The sequence below is a fragment of the Plectropomus leopardus genome, chromosome 4, assembly GCF_026936395.1.
Source record: "Plectropomus leopardus strain MGB_pleo_1.0 chromosome 4, ASM2693639v1, whole genome shotgun sequence".
Taxonomy (NCBI): domain Eukaryota; kingdom Metazoa; phylum Chordata; class Actinopteri; order Perciformes; family Serranidae; genus Plectropomus; species Plectropomus leopardus.
The window spans coordinates 33,315,854-33,334,380 of NC_142179.1; the positions used below are offsets into that span (position 1 = coordinate 33,315,854).

At 44.2% G+C, this 18,527-nt stretch overlaps 1 protein-coding gene across 2 annotated transcripts in view; it reads left to right on the forward strand.

Annotated features, from left to right (window-relative positions):
- cux2b (cut-like homeobox 2b) overlaps positions 1-18,527 on the forward strand; it is a 110,021-nt gene that overhangs the window by 56,503 nt on the left and 34,991 nt on the right. For both annotated transcript variants that reach the window (XM_088077155.1, XM_088077156.1), the window contains exon 4: positions 11,580-11,658. In XM_088077155.1, the coding sequence (XP_087933281.1) occupies positions 11,580-11,658 (79 nt within the window). The remainder of the gene's footprint in view (positions 1-11,579; positions 11,659-18,527) is intronic.

The following is an 18,527-nucleotide window of genomic DNA, read 5'->3' on the forward strand; positions in this document are numbered from 1 at the left end:
AGCAGTAGACACATTCTTCCTCCTGCGCAGTGATTCGCTTGGGGGTGTAATTTGGAAAAAAGAGAAAATAGTTTCGACATGAAAGGTAAGAGAAAAAATATGTATTTTTGATTTTATAGTGAACTGTCTCTTTAAGGCTTTTAAAAAGTCACTCTTTGATAGGACTGCTCACAGCTAATAGTCATGCTCCGTGTGGCAAAAGGTCACAAGTAGCCATTGGAACAACCAAGATTTTAAATCTCATTAGTATACATCCTCAGTACCGCGCCACCTAATATTTTGTTGGAAGGAAGCAGAAATCTCAGAAATGAAAATATTAAAACCTGGATAAAATAAAACTACTACAAAAAACTACATACAATGAAAAGTATTAACATTTTTAAAGAATTTTGGTGAACTAACCCTTTAAAAAATATTACCAAATACATTTTAAATGCTACAGTTTTAGCAGTAATTTCCCAGATATGATAGGAAAACAACATCAGCCCTTGCCGTTTTCGGGATCTCATCTGATTAGCCCTCATTCAGTCAAATTGAAATGCCACCTCGTGCCTGTCACATTGTATATGAGTCATCAGGCAGGAAAGCTGGTCATTACAATCATGACATCAAATGCCTGGCAGCAGAGGTCAATCAGTGTACATTAACCAAACAGAGCTCATTTGTTTTACAGCTTTTAGTGGCGTGTTGGCACCAGCGTACATGAGCTTTAGGCTGGCATCCAGCGGGCACCGAGGGCCTCCCAGCAGAGCGGGAGCAAGATGGGCCTTGGCCAGCCCTCTAACAGACGAATATGAAGAAGACAGAGAGCGGGGTGCTAATGTGTCCCCCTTTCCCCTAAATGTCCAACCACTCAGCTGATTTATGCAGCTGAAATTAACTCCTTTACTCTGGGCATTCATAAATACATAAAGGGTTTTAAAATGACAGTCAGGTCACTGCCAGAAAGACGTTATGCACTTTTTTTTTGTGGGAGGTAATTTTGGGAAAATCCTGTCCAGTCTCCTCTCTTTGGCTGATCCACTTTTTTGGATGCTAACATGTCATCGCACTGATGCATTAGTGTGAGCTGGTGTACAAATTCATACACACACAGTCCAAAGATCACTCTTAACCCTCACCTGGTCCTAATTATAGCAGACGAAGGCACATTTCGGTGGCACTCTGGTGATCTGTCATCGACAGGCCCTCTCCAGTCTGGCTGGGAGTGATATCTCTCTGTAAAATATGTATGACATCAAAAAGCCTTAAAGGTTATTACAAATTAATAATGAGTAGTGGGCCGAGAGCAGTAAAAAATAGCCTTCCCCTGGTGTCGTGTTTAAATGTTTAATTTAACATGCTCCAGTGTGGATGTGGACTGCCTCCCAGCAATATGTGCCAGCGCCCCGAGGCCTCAGCAGACTGTCAGAGGTCTGGAACATCCAAATCCAGACCACCGGGCTCACATGTATTAAGATCGACATTCAAATTAGACTGATTCATGCAGACGTGAATGATCATCCGTCTGGAGCCGTCAAGTGTTATCTTGAAAAGCGCCAAGCTTCTGTCTGTGCAGCATGCAGAATTATAAAAACACTAAAGGAGGCAGTTTTACTCGCATCAAGAGCAAATTCTCTGCAGACTCTGAGACATAGAAAAGCTCTTTCTGAGTGTTTCTCTGAAGCAAGTCGAATCGTTGGCCCTGAACCCCCCTCACAGTAATGTCTGAAGACACTGTACAAAATTGCCTTATTTATGCCTGTAATGTAAGCTGTCTGTTCTGGTGTCGCTCATTCTCTGCGGAACCGACGACGGTGGCAGCCGAGTCTGGAGTGAATTTGCCGGGCGACTACCTGGGAAACATCAACAGTCATTAATTATGTAAAACTCTTCTCACAGTGGGAGCAGGGAGAGCTGCATACAACCTCAGCGCCCGCTCCTATTAGACTCAATGTACTCTACAATGAGCCCCCACTGCCTGGGGGCGTGGTGGGATTATCAGCCTGCCGCCACGACCCCCCATAGATAGACACACGCGCTGTACAGTACACACACACACACACACACACACACTAAATGCGACGTTCTATTAAGCTCTGCACCAATGTATGCTTGTGTTTAGCTGAGGAGGAGAATAACAGGAATCTCTGTGCTGTCTCTCCTCCCTAGTCACCCCATCATTCACTTCTCTCCTTCGCAGGTCCTGTTAGGTCTTTTTTCTCTCTCCCCGGCAATTGTCTGCTTTCCGGCTTGCTCACTACAATGAATGAAATCGGCAAATCTGACAGGACAAATGATATGCCATGTTTGTAAGGAACGCCGGGTAAGGGGGCTGTTTCATTGTTGATAGCACTGCCAGCAACACTGCCGCGCTGTCTGCAACTCGCAACCAAATTACCCTCAGAGCCGCCCTACTCGGGGCCTACCTGAGATCTTCCTCCGAGCGCCGCGATTGCAAACAGCAGATTTATCAAGCAAATAATGGACCTAATTTCTGCACCATGTGTTTCCAATCCATCTTCCGTTTGCAACAGACGCGGGATTGTTTGGCAGACTTCAAGTCGTCTCCGCAGCGTTGTGTTCCTCCATCAGCTGCGCTCTTCTCGCCGTGGTTCAAGGCTCGTTCATCAGCGCTGCTCCTTTTAGCGGATGCGGCTTTGGCATGATGTTCCTCCATGCTGAAACAAAGGCAGCGCTGACACCTGTAATTAATTAGGCTATTATGCATTCCGCAATGATAATTGCCTCACTGGAAAGTCACCAGCCTTCTAAGAGGGAGAGAGAGGAGAGGTGGATGGAGAGCGCTATCCATCATGGTGGAGCGCTCTCTCCCTTGCTCTCTCCCTCTCTCTCCCCTCGTGTCATGCTGTCTCACCTTGACTAGTGTAGGCAGGGCTAGAGAAACACTGTCAACATGTGTCTGAGGGCGAGATATGCAGCTGTGCCTCTCCCTTGCCAGGGCTGCTCCACCAGCGGCCTGCCAGGGTCCATCCACTCCAGGGCTTTGGCTCACATTGGCACAGTTACCCATGACACCCCATCTGTTGTAGCTTTGTTCACTAGGGCAGTACAGCGCCGGGATAATGGGGGCACTTTATTTTTATAATTAGCCCTTACCTACACTTCTCCTCTCTTCTCTCCTCTTAACAGTTCTCCCAGCTCTGAAATCTAGTCCAGGTGCACTCACCGCTACTTTGCGCAGCCCTCCCTTTCAGCACATCAACCGGTGCCTTCATCTTAGCCTCAGCACGCCCCCGCTCCCTCCCATCGTGCCATGATGGATACGTTTTCAGCAGACACACTTTCTTCAAGGTTTAGGTCATTCGCTGCATCAAACATTTGAAAGCGCGAGCTCAAAGAAAATGACAACTCCTGTCTTTTGAACTACAAAGACGTTCAGAAAAGATTTGTTTTCTTCCCTCCGTTTCTCTCTCGCCGGCTCTTGACTTTGACTTTGTCGTGACTTTGAGGTGTTAGCGCCGAGGCTGCTGCTTTTGAGTTTTGTCGAGAGGGCGGGTAACACGGCGCTCCTGCCGCCTGTTGATGGTGGAGGGGGACCCAGAAGGCACCTGCTGCGTGGTGGAGACAGCAGGCCCTTTGATCTGGATTTAATGTCGTGCCATGTTTTGTCTCTCATGCTGCTCCGCGTGCCACGTCCGTCGGGATTACGTCAGCTCCACCTTGATCTGTAGAGATCTGCTCTCCTCTCAGCCCGGGTCATTACCGGCACTCTCTGCTGGGGCGGTGACCTGAGGTCACGCTCATTTTGTCTTGTCTCATATTCAAGTGAAACACCTTGCGTCATATATCTTGATCTACCTTTATGTGCTAGCGGCGTGGCTCTGGGGTCTGCCGTCGGTCTGTGCGCCACTTTGGTGTGGACTGAAACATTTAAGCAAAGATTTGATGGATTGCCATGAAATATTGTACAGACATTCTTTTTCCCCAGAGGATGAATCTTAATAACTTGGGTGGTCCTTTAACTTTTTATCTAGCGCCTCCATGACCTTGACATTTGTGGTTTTTAGGGAATGTCTTGCCAACTCTATGATAGATTGCAGTGAAATTTGGTACACGTGTATGTCCCTTTCAGGGTGAATTTTAAAAACTCTGATGATATTACCGTGTTTCCAATACTTGTAAATACCTGTAAAACTAATGGCATTTCCATCAGATTAGTTGTACCTCTTGTTAATTGCTAATATGCTATCACTCTAAGCTAAAATGTTATACTTGCTAAATAGTAGCATGTTAGGTTTGTCATTGTGAGCCAAGTCCGGGGTGCCGAGCATTAAAGCCAATTTGATTTTGGGTGGTTTCATATTAGAGGCCCAGGCCCGGATCCGAGGACACTTGACCCCAAAGACTCTTGTTTGTGAACCTTGCCCAAATCTGCTTGAGAAGGTGGTCTTGGGCACAATTCACGTGCACTTGAGCACAGTCCGCAAGAGGTGTGAAAGCAAGCATGCCATGTCACGTGTGCGCTGTGTTCACTGCCATGATAATAACCTAACTAATGTCACTGATTAGGAAGCTTCTCCACACTTTTTTACCCACACTGTGGAAATCAAAAAAGAATATTCTAGTCAACAACTGGTCTGTTTCTCACCTCACGAACAACTGCAAGTTGCCGTCAGTGAGCAGAGTTGTAAAGGCATTCCTCAGCGCCTCATGTCTCTTTTGACACCTTTGTATCCAGCCTGCACTGGGCCCATTTCCCACGCCGAATATTGGCAAATGTGCCTTGTTGATGACATGTTTGTGTGTATTGGTGGATTGGATACCAACTATGTGCATACTACCACCTCCTGTATCAGTGTTTACATATGCAAGTGTACTCGGGCTATGAACAACATTGCTAAAGGGAAGAATCTTGCTCGTGCATGGTACGAAACAATCTTGCTTAATATGAAAACACCCTTAGTGGCCAAAATGCAGAAATAGAATCTCCGTGTTCATCACTTGAAGCCATGGCGCCCAAACAAGTGGCAACCTCCAGGGCTAGAAAATTAAGCCAACATAAATGTGCCAAAAACTACAATTCCTTGAATGGCCAGAATGGAGGTTTACGGCCTGGTACTTTTAAATAACTCACTTCACTATCAGGATTTGATCTATTCAGTCCGATACAATTCAAAAGTGTAGAAGAGCCTCTCAATTAAATCATTTTATCCCAATTCACGTTAGAGAAGGGCTGAACCTAAGGCTGGTTACTCAGCCGATGAAGTCTTAAATGCAGTTGCTCTGTTGACATCACGATCCAGGTAATTTTATGCCCGGGAAGACAAACCTTTTTGGCTTTATACACCACTGGGCAACTTTAATACGTCTGAACTTTCATAGGAATGAATGAATGCTGTGTCCAGTTCTTTTTATACATCTATGTTGTAAGCATGCTGACGTTAGCATTTAGCTGAAAGCACCACGGTGCCTAAGTACAGCCTGACAATGCAGCGAGCACGGCTGTAGACTCCTATTGTTGTTTATTGACTGCTAATGCAATAATAACTGTACAAACATATGGAAACCTTCCTAGCTTCTCTGTGGATTAATAGGGTCTAGAAACATGTCTTAAAACATCTATATTGACATTTTTCCGCTGCATACTCTTCAAGGTCCTCGCACTCTACTTCTATTTAAATTCAGGTGAGCTTCTCCCATAAGGCTTCCATAAATCGAGCTGTATTTTCACTGTCGCTGCCTCGCTGCAGCATGTATTTACATCGGGAGCGGATAAATGCTACAAAAGAATATTGGTCAGCTTTGGCCATTTATTTGGCTGAGACGGCAGCTCTGCAGTGGCGTCAGTCGGTGAGCGCAGCATGTTGACTGACAGGCACCACTGATTGGAATTGACGTGGCGACGAGATGTGTGTCAGTGCTCTGACTGCTCATCTCGCCGGGCATCCAGAGACGGCCACAGCCACCGCCATGCTGCTACCACCGCTCCGAGATGGGTGTCACCATGATTAAATCTGCCCTCAAACACAGTCTGTGTGTAGTTGTGCATCTGCGTTAGTGCGACTTGACACGTGTGTGTTTGCATGCTTCCAAGTTCAAGTGTGTGCGCGTACGTGGGAGTGCGTGTGTGGGTGTACACGGGACTCTCACCGTCCAGACTGTATTGCAATAGTGTTTACCTCTGCCCCTCTCCTCCACCCACTCATCAGTCACTCCGCACCAACTCATCTCTCTCCTCCCGCCTCTCCTCTGAACCTACACTCAACGCAAAACAAACGCCAGCAGTGACAGCTGCAAAAGTGCTGGGTGGCACAGCTAAAATATGATCTTTTCCCTGCTTCTCAAGGGAAAATAGCGGTTTTGCATGTCCTTTTTTTAACATACAGGTCACATATAAAGGAAACTGAAAGCACGTAACTATAGGATCGCAGGTTTCTTCCTTGGATTGTTTATACAATGTTGAAAGAACCAAATCTATTAGTCCTTCATGAGTGATGTAGGCATTCCTGTGGCCAGCCAGCTGTTCAGATGCATCTCATGATTGTCTTCAAAATCAGAATCAGAATCAGATCCATTTTAAATTTTAAGGGCGCATCAGAAGACATTAGAAGATAACGTGGAGTGAGAAATAAAATCATTTTACCAATTAAGAAACACTTATACCTCTAGTGTACTGGAATTGAAAAATTAGTTGAATAAATTTAATTCCAGCCATTTCTTTTGTATTACTTCAAAAATCTAAACATTGATTTGTACAAGAAGTACGGGGACTTCCTTCAATTTTAATTAAAACCACCGGACTATTGGCTTATTTTAAGATTTGCATCATCTGATCTATTATGTAATTATTATTTACAGCAATGTTCTAAACACATCATTTTGTAGATCTGTAATAAAGCTGAAGCAACTAGTCAGTTTTAATTAGTTGTGTGACATCATATTAATTTAACATTTTTAAACAGTTAATTGTTTAAGTCATGTATTGGGCAAAAAATCTTTATAATTCGAAAAAGATTTATCTAGAAGAAAAATAGGACATTATACAAGGTTCAAAATGGCAGTGTTGTCAATGGAACACCATTAAGTTTAAAATCAGATGTTTGAAATGCTTTACCAATAAAGATAAGCTTGACAAAAACAATCCCAGCTTTAGATGTCAGCGCGATTTAAGACAACTTAATAGTAGAGCATTGACCATATTTTGCCTAATTTTCCCAACACTTACATTAACACCAAGGACTGAACATGTTGTTGTGAATCCAGTGGATTCTTCTGGAAGGTGTTGTGACAAGTGGTATTGCGGTGGTGGTGGGCTTCCCACTGTTTTGTTCTAATAAGCATGGAGCGGGACCCGGGTTGTTGTGACATCCTGTCAGCCTGTGGGCTGGACTGGCGCTCAGTGAGCAGCACAGTAGGATGGACTCCCTATGATTGTGCACTGACCTTTGCATCATGGGGAAGATGACAGGTAATTTAGAGGCCTCAGGGACTGTGGAACCATACATTTGCTGTCCCCAAACCACCCACAGCAACCAACCACATTCACCTTGAGATGGGAACCGTGTATCCGCACGCAGGCACACACATACACACACACACGAAAAATACACAGAATTCAATCACATGTTGTGCACACCAAGACACAGATGCATATGCAGACATGCTCCTTGTATTCAAACACTTATTTTGCACACACACAGTGCGAGATCTGCCTTGACACCCGCCCAACACCCCCGTCATCGTCACTCACTCTAATCACCTGCATCATCACAACCCATCCTCAAACAACCAAATCACAGGGGGTGGCAAACTGGTAAGGCAGAGGGGGAAAATGATGATTTAGAGTGATAATTGCATAATCACCAGTTGTGATAATTGTAATTGATGACTGCATAATTGCTAATTGCGCTCTTTATGGGAACCCCTCTTTTCCGTTGTCTCTCTGTCTCTCTCTGGATGTCGCTCAGTAGCCCTTCACTCTGCTTCCTCTACTTCATTCTAGGTTTGTTCTCACTCCCCTCCTTCATTTATTTCCCCCCTCCTCAACACATGCTAGCTTGTTCTCACACACACACACACTCAGATTCACACACTAGCGGGTACTGTAAGTATTCTCAAAGGCTTATCAGTAAGTATTTCCCAGCAGCCTTGTCCCAGAGGCGGTGTTCTGCCCACTCTGTTGCAGCATGAAGAGTTATGGAGGAGCTCTAACAGGTTTCCTTTGTCTCTCTCCTGCTACTCTGCCCCGGGCTTTACTCCTGCTTGTAAAATCAACCTGTGGCCAAGCCCATTCCCTCGGCAGCCATATCCTTTATCACAAAACGGGTGAAAACAAAGAATGCGCTGTGAGCTGAAGCCAGGGCCAGAGCCATATCTTGCATCCAAAAGAGGAGCAGAAGTAGTCTTTCCTCGAGCTGTACCTCCTCTGTACAAATGCTCGTATCTGTTCGTGCGAGACTTCTGGCTCTGAACTCCCATGTGCTTGGCTGAAGGTGGATTAGCATGGAGATGAAGATGACTCCCCGATCAGCCCATATTATGCACGACACCTCAGAGTGCTTTGATGATGGCGAGGGTGGGTTGTGTGTGCGTGTGGGGGGTATATATATACGCATAGCGGGCGCTAACGTGAGAAGGCATCAGGCAGGCGTGTGATTGATGTCTCTGCTAGTGTCTGTAGGCAGGTTAATGGTGTGATTGTGGAGGTAATCTCCGTGTTCTCTCGTTAAAGGATGATGGAGGGCCAGGAGACCCCCGCGCGTCTCTCTGGAAGATGGAGCCCTCGCTGTTGCCTTCACAGGATCTCAGGCTTTTTACACATGCAGTCAGGAGTCTCAGTTGATGTATATGCTTCAGAGGAAACCGGGCCAGCCAGCAGACTGTCAGTGAAAAGTTGATGACTAGCGGTGGGTTCAGCCACCCTGCTGTAGTGGCCATGTAGTTCGGGGCGTAAGCTCAGGTTGATGATAGTTTGTCTGGTTGTCACAAAGTGCTGTTGGAGCTTTGCTCATTGTCACGCAGTGGTGACACGAAATTGCTCCTCATGAAAACGAAGCAAACAGAAAAACAGTCTCTCATCAGCGGGGATAAACCAAACCTTAGCTGAACCAACACTAGCTGTTGATGTACTCATAACCCTCATATAAAGCTGGAAACAGTGTTTATGGGGGCAGCATGCTTTGCACATTTTCTCTGTTTGCAAACAAACATGTAGACATTAAAGGGATACTTTACCTTTTTTTAAATGGGGTTGATTGGGGTATTTTGTCATGAATAGCGTATTACATACAGCAAATGGTGTGCTCCGAGTTTGGAGAAGCAGGCTGGAGTCCGACACAGAGGCTAAGCAATGTACTGCTGTGGATGGGGGTCAGCAACAAAACACACTGTAAAACTTCTATTAATAGCCTGGGCTATTAAGCTGCATTCAGATGCCTTTCACAAGCTATTTAACCCTTTGAAACCTGAGCAGATTGGTTTAATTTCTTTCTAAGGCGTGGGGAAAAGGCAACTTGGCTGGAAATGTCCCACAAATTGCAAGAAATTAGTAAAAGGTGACAAGAAAATTACCTAAAAATTTGTTTTAAACAAGAGGGGAAGACTATTAGAAAATTATCCAAAAAAAGGAGAAAATGTCCAGAAAATGTATATAATTATAATAATTTTATATACGTTACAAAAGAAATGTAATAAAACATATAAAATAAATACAAACACAAATATTTTCACCCCTTTTCTGAGGACATTTTCTTGTTCTTTTGTGCTTATTTTCAGGTAATTCCAACTTTTTTGCTCATTTTTGCGCCATGTCTTTCTGACATGTTAAGTTACTCGCTACCTTCTCCCCATATTTCTGAGAGAAATCAAATCAGTTTGCTCAGGTTTCATAGTGTTGATATTTCTGAACACAGGAGCTGCTGGTCTACCATTGCCTTGATCAGTTAGTTTGTTTGTGTTATTGTGTGACTTTTGGTGCAGTAGACTAGTGGCGTCCATGTTCAGCAAGCTAAAATGATTTTTGTTTTTGAGTCTGGTGGCTTTGACTCAAGGATAGATGGAGAACTGATGTTATAAATGACTTTTCCGTCAGACAGGGGCTGCTGGAGTGAATAAAGAATTGAAAATACTCTCAATATAGCTACACTTAAACTAATATTGATGTTAGTGACTTTTTTTAGGTGTCTAAAATATGTTTTGTTACTGCCCCCTGTCCATACCATTACATATATTAGCTTCTGTGTTGGACTCCAGCCTGATTCTCCAAACTGGGAGTGTACCAACTGCCAAATAATCCAAAATATCTCTTTAACGTCACATCCTGGATGGAGAGGAGAGGTGGGTGGGCGGAGGGGCAGATGGAGGTTGCTGGGTGGGGTGTGGGGGGTAAAATGGGGGTATAGCTGAGTGAAACAACAGCATAGTGTAGCAGGGAGCTGGCTGAGAGCTGCAGACTATTGCATCTGTATTGATTGGGCTCCAGCCTTTTCCATTTTCCATGAACTCCTCTGAGCTGCTCCAAGTGGGAGTGATGGGGGGGATTTGCTTGATCTTTATGATATTTCTTTAAACATGATGCTGTCGTTATGCCTCCCCGGGGAAGTCGCCAGCCATTTCCAGTAAATCAAAGGCTCTCCGTCCCTCGCTGTTTTCCACACACCTTATTTATAACCCCACTAAACAGCCCCACCACCACCGCCGCCACCATTCTCATAAGTGTTTCCAGCCTTTCGCAAAATGAACGTTTTTCAAGTGTAGTCATACCGGTGATGAGCGGCCGAGCTCAGCCACACCGCGCACTTGACCCTCCGTCGTGGAGTCCATCGAGCCGATCCAGACGGAGGCTGTAATCAACAGTGACAGAAATGACATAGACCATAGATGACAATAATTTGAATTCGTCTGCTTATGGAGTACGGGGTCATTTGGACAAGGCCTGATCTGATTTACCGCCGCAGAGCAGAGGACATGGAAAGGCAGTTACGGCGTGTCCTCTGACTCACAAACAGGCCCGGGGTGTTAGCGGGAGCTGGGAGCAGGGGTAACCCACATACCCACTAGTGCAGGTGCCCTCTCCATGGGGCCAGGTGGTGGCTAATTCGCTTTCTTTGTCCCTCCTAATGAATCGTTAATTGGTTTGCATCACCCGCCGAGCCGAGGATAGCAGGTGCCGAGTGCTGCTGGTGATGGAGGCCACCGTCACTGGCGAGCCTTTCTCGTGCACGGCGACACCTACATTTAACGGGCCAAATGTCACCTCGCAACATGTAGCAGCTCGGCAGTAAACAGGGAGAATATCGTCAGAGTTTACACCTTGTTTATCTAGTTTTCATGCCTATATGGAGCCTTTTAGTTTGTTAACGTATGCACAACCTATATGACGTGCACATTTTTCTGTTACACTGAGAGAAGCAGGACATATATAGGACACGCTCGACTGTTTGTTTATTGGAAGGATGCTGTGAGGCTGACCTTTGCTCTTGTGACTATTGATTCATTGTTGGCACTATAAGATTTTAAGTGTGTGTAAAAGTCAGTCTAAAGCCTGAAATGTAAATATTCCGTGCACTGCGAGTTAGGCATACGCCAGGATTACATCAGTCAATGTTTAACTTAATGGCATCTTCTCTCCGCTGCAGGTGGTTGCTCTGAACAAGCGCAGCAAGGAGGCCGAGTCTGCGTTCCTGGGAATCTACAAACAGCTTATCGAGGCCCCAGGTGAGTCTCCCACTAAGACCAGAGATGTGCATCTTCACAAACAACAACAGCAGCAGCAGCATAAACAGCACAATCACACACATTACTTCTAGAATTATCTTTGCCGCTTCAAAGATCACTCCCTGGAGATCAGCTCCGTCAAACCGCTATCACTGGACCTATACACACAGTGACATATCATGTATATATGAACATACACAAACCAAGAAAGTAATTTTCTTGCTGTAGATAAATATGGCACCACAGCACATGGGTATAAGATACATAAAACCCTATACCCTGTGGCTCTTATCTATTTTTCAAAGTCTGTGCTCTCAGAGTGGTTTCCAAAACTCTGCGTGAGGCCACTTCAAAACCTAGCGCTGGTCCTTGAGTGTAGCCTGGCTGAGGAGCGAACACATCCTTGAGGAGCTCTGCTGTTGATTGTGGAGGGCCAATTAAAATCCCAACTGAAGTCTGGCTTCGTGTGGAACGCAGGCCCTGATGAGGCCAATGGGGGGAAAAAAAGGGAGAGAGAGGGGGCAAAGACAGTGAAGTTAGTGCGGAGGAAAGACGTATTGTGTGTTTATTCAGTTGTTATTCCAGCGCCGGGGCACATGTACTGTATTGCTCTTTGTTGCAGGAGACGGCGGCAAAACGCAGCCCAATCTCAGTCTAGATCAGAGAAACACTTGTGGCAGGAGTAGAGAATGCTGTTTACAGATTCAATGAATACAAGATAAAAGTCTGCGTCAGAGAAATAGCGACGGCAGCAAGTGACTTTTAAAGGTCTCCATTTTTCCTTGAAGTCCCCTGCTTGATATTGCGCCAGCACACACACGCACGCACACAGGCACACACACACACACACACACTTTGAATGGAGTTATTTCCTTGATAAGAAATACCGTTCTTTGAAGATGTATTCAGTTTGATTTCCTGACCTATACCTTTTATATAGAGGCCTTAATTTAAGCCCAGGAGCATCTTGTGGGATCTATTTGTCACAAACCCCTCTCAAGTAGAGTAGACAACTAACAGCTGTTAGGTTCAAGAACAAAGACTTAAAAATAAAAAGAAAGGCCACTCTCACCCAACATGAACTCATATGTGTAAGTAAGAAACTATAGCAGCTTTTATTTTTTCGATGTACAAAATAACTTTTATCCTCTCTGTGTATTTATATACAGTGTATTTCTTCACACACAGTGTATGTGTAGTCATTATATCGAGTATACATTGGTAGACCTTCCTGTGTCAGATTACATCAGGTGACATAATACAGCCAGCCTTCTACCTCCATTTGACCTTACCTTTACAAAGGGAGTCTGTTTCACTGTATCACTGTCTTCTTTCTCAGTCACAAAGTACTTAACAGTGGCAGGCAAGTCGCCTGAAAAACAGATCTCATTATTTACTATACTTGCTGTTCCATAAGAGAAAGTTACTACTTGAGAATGTTACTGCATTACTAATGATAACTGTAATAATTACTCAGTGGAAAGAAAGGTAAAAACACTACTTATTCTTTAATTTAAGTTAATAATCACTTACCATAGATTTTATTATAACAAAATATCATTCAAATGTCATTGTTTTCCACTGTAGCTGAACCTGTTCTTCTGTTAATGCCTCCTCTCTCTGTAAATCTCGTTTGATTTAACTTGCTTTTGGTGTGTTTTTTTTTTGTTTGTTATTTTTAAAATATTTATTCATTTATTTATGTTTAAATATATCATTTTTGTAAGGTCGTATGTCAGAGACCGTCTGTTATTTTGAAAATAAATAAATAAATAAATAAATAAAACACTAAATAAAAAGTTAAAAAAAAAGCTTCCTGGAAGAAGTAGTTGAAGTAGCCATATATGACTCGTTACTTTGCCTAGGTGAGTGAAAATTGCCCTCCAACAACTTTAAACTTGTCACACCCACTTCTGTACTAAACGTGGAAAATGCTAATGCTAGCAACAATGCTAACTAAAATGCTAACCCAATTAATTACCAGAGGCGTAAATAACAAGATTCATCACAATATTATTATCATTATTGTAGGTTAAATTAACACCACTTACACACAAGAATACAAAAGTATAAATATTGGCTCAGTGATAACTGTCAAAGATTATAGATAAAATAATGCGAGCCACTATTACCGCAAGCATATGGCATTTTATAGCTTTATTTTTTACATTTGGGGTTGTCGACATTTGTCCATTTTTTATGTTTTTTTTTTGCACTTGTTTTTATTGCATGTAACATAATAAGTTGTTGTCAATTCATTTCACGCGTCACTCTCTCCTGTGCTCCGCTGAGTACTCTATGCTCTTTGTGCATATGTGTACGGGCATAGGAGAGAAACTACAATAACTAAAAATAACAACACAATACAGACTTTCACACTTGCTGAAATGAAATGAGTAGACATATATTATGTAAATAGGCTTCTGCTGGGGTACGACAATGACACTTGGGCCAACCCCATGCAGAACTGCAGTACATTGTAATACTAGAATCTGCAGTAATAAAGTCTTCTATGAGCCATTGTGGGAGTTAGTGTCGCCCTGATTCCCCTGTCAACGACAGGATTTTTCCATTGGATTTTGGATTATTGCAGAAAATAAACTATATGGCTAACAACTGTTTATAATACTCACACAATTTGTTCAGCAAGATAATCTTCACAGAGAAACAACACTTTTGTGATTTCTTTAAGCATAAACGCAATTGCCAGAAGTAAAAAGCTGATGTTAGGCTATAAACTAACTACACGAAGGTCACATGACTTAACGTCACTACAACAAGCCTGTAAAGCCGTGTTCGGAGTGATGATGTGATGTAGTCTCATTTGGCTACTTGTTAGCAACCATAGTGTGGGTTATTTGGGATATTTACTGGTGTTTTTTATGTTGTAGAACTAAACGTGAAGATCTCTTAAGCTGATCATTTCAGGCATCTAACTGAAAACCCATTCAAACCCCACTGGCTTCAAGGCGAGGGACCCAGGAGTGCTGAAATGTTAACTCATTTCTGGGTTTTAGGACTCATTCCTGCACCACTGTATCACATTTATCAAGTATTTGGTTTTAATGCAGTGGTAGGGGAAAACCTGCGTTTTCTAGCATAAACTAGCCTGCTAAGAAAGAACAACATGTAAAAAGTTCCTCTTCTTTTGGCTACGGCTAGCCTAACCACACATTCAGCCACTGTGCCAAGGCATCTGCCCAGGATTCCTTACCCTCAGGGGAACATGAAGGCAACAGGATACACTCATGTTGTGGGTAGTGGGATGTCAGTGGGGGGCCTAGGGGGGAAAAAATGCCCCAGGCCACCTTAACAGGTTGATCTGGCCATGCGGGCTCTATATTAAAGGGGAAAAAAATCATCACCTCATGGTACTACCCCCTTAAAGGGGACTTATTATGCGTTTTTGGTTTTTCCCTTTTCTTTATTGTTTTGTGTAGCATTTTTGTGCTTGTAAAAGGTCTCCTAAGTAATAAAGTCCAAGCCAAAGGGATCTCTCTCCCTCAGAAGACACTGCTCCTAAGCTGCCTGAAAGAGCTTGTTTAAGTTTCAGTGTTTACTGCCGTAACTTAGTGATATCACAGTGTAACAAATACAATAGAGTGTGCATAGAGAGAGCGAGCTGACCAGTCAGAGCAGACTGGGCTTCTGGTAGACGGGACATATGCTCAGACAGACTGTTTCAGAAAGAGGTGCTGCGGCAGAGGGCTACATGAGACACATGATGTGTTTTTTTTAAACATTAAAGCATGTTATCCTATTCTAGTTGACCCCCAAAATACAAATATGATCCAAAAATGAGCATAATATGGCCTTTTTAATACCTCAAAATGAGTGGCCTAATAAGGGCGTATTGGCAAACTTATCTATGTCCCAACAAAAAGATTCTTACCCAACTCCTGCATAGTTTTGTTACTTCTGCGACACTTCTGTGATGTCAACACAATGCAGTACACAGCCCTTATCTGTGCACAACTGTAAATATTGCAGAAGATGATGAAGATGATGTGAAAGATGGCAAGCTATGACTGGTCAGGGTCCAACTTGTAGTCTGCCATGACTTTTCGCCAAGTCACAGCAACAATTTTACGACTCATTGATTGCCTAATCTGACACAATGACCACCCCGAAAGGCAAAAATCTAGTGTCGACTGATCCCGACATTAACTGCCTTCATTGCCAGATATCCCCTCACTTCTGTGGCTGCAGCCAGCAGAGGCCACACCACTGAGAGTATCTGTGTGTCCGGGCCCTTGCAGTATCTGCCATCTGTGAGGAGGGCCTACAGTATCCTGCGCCTGTTTGTCACTGTACATCTTGCTGCTGGTGTCCAAGGTCACAACTCCCCCCCTCTCCTGCCCACCCCTCGCTAGAATGGATGACTCCAGGTACACCGGAGGACAGTCATTTGGCTGTGGCCCCACTTCATTTCTCTCTGCCCCTCAAACACAACAGTGAGCGTTCCCACCATTCCCCCAACAAATGCTACAGCTCATGTATTTTTAATCTTTTGACAGATGCAATTATTCTTTACACGCCGTGCTCGTTAATCTTAATGCAGTTATTACTATTCATTGCAGGACGTTTTTCCCTCCTATTATTTCATTTGAAAGTGCCTCTCTCACCGTGTGTGTGCGCGCTCATTTGTGTGCCGACACTAAGGCCTTCGGTCCAATCAGAGCAGGACAACAGCAGAGTTAATGAATGCAAAAGGCGAACAAGGAAAGGGGGGAGGATGGGCGCACGCAGCAGCAGCTCAATATGTGACCTGTTGTATCTGGCTATCATTAACATCTGGTCACATATCAGTTATCCACTTTGCTGGCCCGCTATTGAATACAAATAACATATCCGTTACGTTTGTGAGATTCCAGCATGATAATGTTTCGCTTTGTTAATGCGAGATGATGCTGCTGTTCAATGGCAAGTAGAATGCAACAGTAAAGTCAGAACAGAAATAACTTCTTGATGCATGTGATTGAAGTGATTTCTTGCCTTTTATGAGGCCCCTAAGCCGAGATGTCAATCCACTGGAGTGTTTCATTAGCGCTCTATATTTTGATTTGCCTGTGACATCTCCCCATGCTGTGCACTGTAACTCCTACCCAGTCTGGGGCTTGAAAGAGGCCTGTTAACAGTGTTTCCCTAACAATGTTTATATCACCTCCGCACGGTTTTGATCAGTGCAGATAAACACGTCCTGATCACTGAACGCTGAAAAACAGTGGCAGCTCCTGCCCGAATTCATCGGTTTCCCAGAGATGCGCCGAACTTACTCTCTCTTTTTCTTCCTCTCCTCCTCCTCGCCGCCGCACTCTGCTCTTCTCTCCCGGAGTGTGTGTGCGCGCGCGAGTGGCGTTTGAACGTCTGCGTTTGTTGCCACCTCTGTGAGAGCAGCGAGGCCCTGTCGCCAGGGGCGTAGCCCTGAGACTGACGCTCCAGGTGTTTGCTCTTCCTCGCCTCCTCTCAGTGCACACACTCATCCCTCAGGATCCACCCCACTCCCTCTCTCCTTTAGAACACAGCTCCTTTTATCTGAGCGGGGAGCTCACTCAGAGTTTGTGAAGATTCTGATCTGAATACACCCCTCTAAGTCTGTGTGTGTGCCGGGCCTACGGCATGTCTGAGGTGTGCGAGTCTTCATGTGTGTGTGCGTGCAGCAGTGGGAATGTTATGGCAACAGTGCTTGCTAGTGGTGACCAGCGGAAGTGCGGAGCGGAGCACAAGTACAAGCAGCTTTTTGTCACATTAAGCCGCATGTCTTGTTGTGAAATGAGATGGTTATAAGTGCCTTACATATTCACATCAGATGTTTCCCTCGGCTATGAGATTATCAGAACAGAATGCACTGACCTTAGTAATTCAGAGTCATTCAAATGCATAAAGAATGGTTGTCCTTCTCCAACCTTTCATATACATAAGCAGGCACCAGCGAGAGAGAGAGAGAGAGAGAGGGAGAGAGAGGGAGAGAGGCCTGCGAGGCACAGCCAGGCTGGCTTTATTGTAATTTTGCAGCTGAGTACCTACAGTCAGGATGAGAGCAAAGAAGGAGTGCCGTGCGCGTTTGTGGCAGTCTGTTGGAAAATAAGGACGTATAAAAGCTGATGGAAAATGAAAGCTCTCTGGGCGGGACGAGATTATGCACAAGTGATTAATAAGAGCAGTAATAAACAAAGGCCCAGGAGATGTTTGAGGTGCTTAATAATGCATTATGTTCATAAAAGAGCCGGGCCTCTCCAACTGATCCCTGTGGAGTAGGAGACCCCAGAGGGACCAGGAGAGAGTGTGCTCTTAAAAGACAGCAACTGTGTGTGTGTGTGTGTGTGTGTGTGTGTCTGTAGGAATGCCTGTATCTGTGTGTGTGCCTGAGAGCAGATAAGAACCATGGGATTCAAATCTGTAAAGACCACAGAGTGATGACGTTAATTCATTGTGATTTGTCTTACATGTCTCATAAATAAGACTGCGAGGTGCGTTTTTTTATTTTTCTGTATAATTTCAAGTGGAGTTTGGTTTGGATGTCATTGGCACTTCTTTTCTCACTGCAGCATCTCGTGTTAATTTTAAATGCTATCTAGCTCCGGCTGCACTCTTTGTTCCGAGCTTTAAAATGTCTCGGTATTGATGTCATTCCTTCTCCGTCCTTCAGTCTGTCAAACAAAGACATGGAACAGCAATGAAAGAGAACAGGTTAAGAAGTTTCTCTTTCAGCTTTGTTGTGTTCACACACAAAAGCCGCCGCTTCCCACAATCATTTTTTTCATTCCACCCATCTTTTTTTATTTTAGTATTTTCTCACTCCTCCTGCCACTTCAAGGTAAAGCGACACTCCGTCTGAAAATCAAATGCTCGTTGGTCTCAAAATGCAC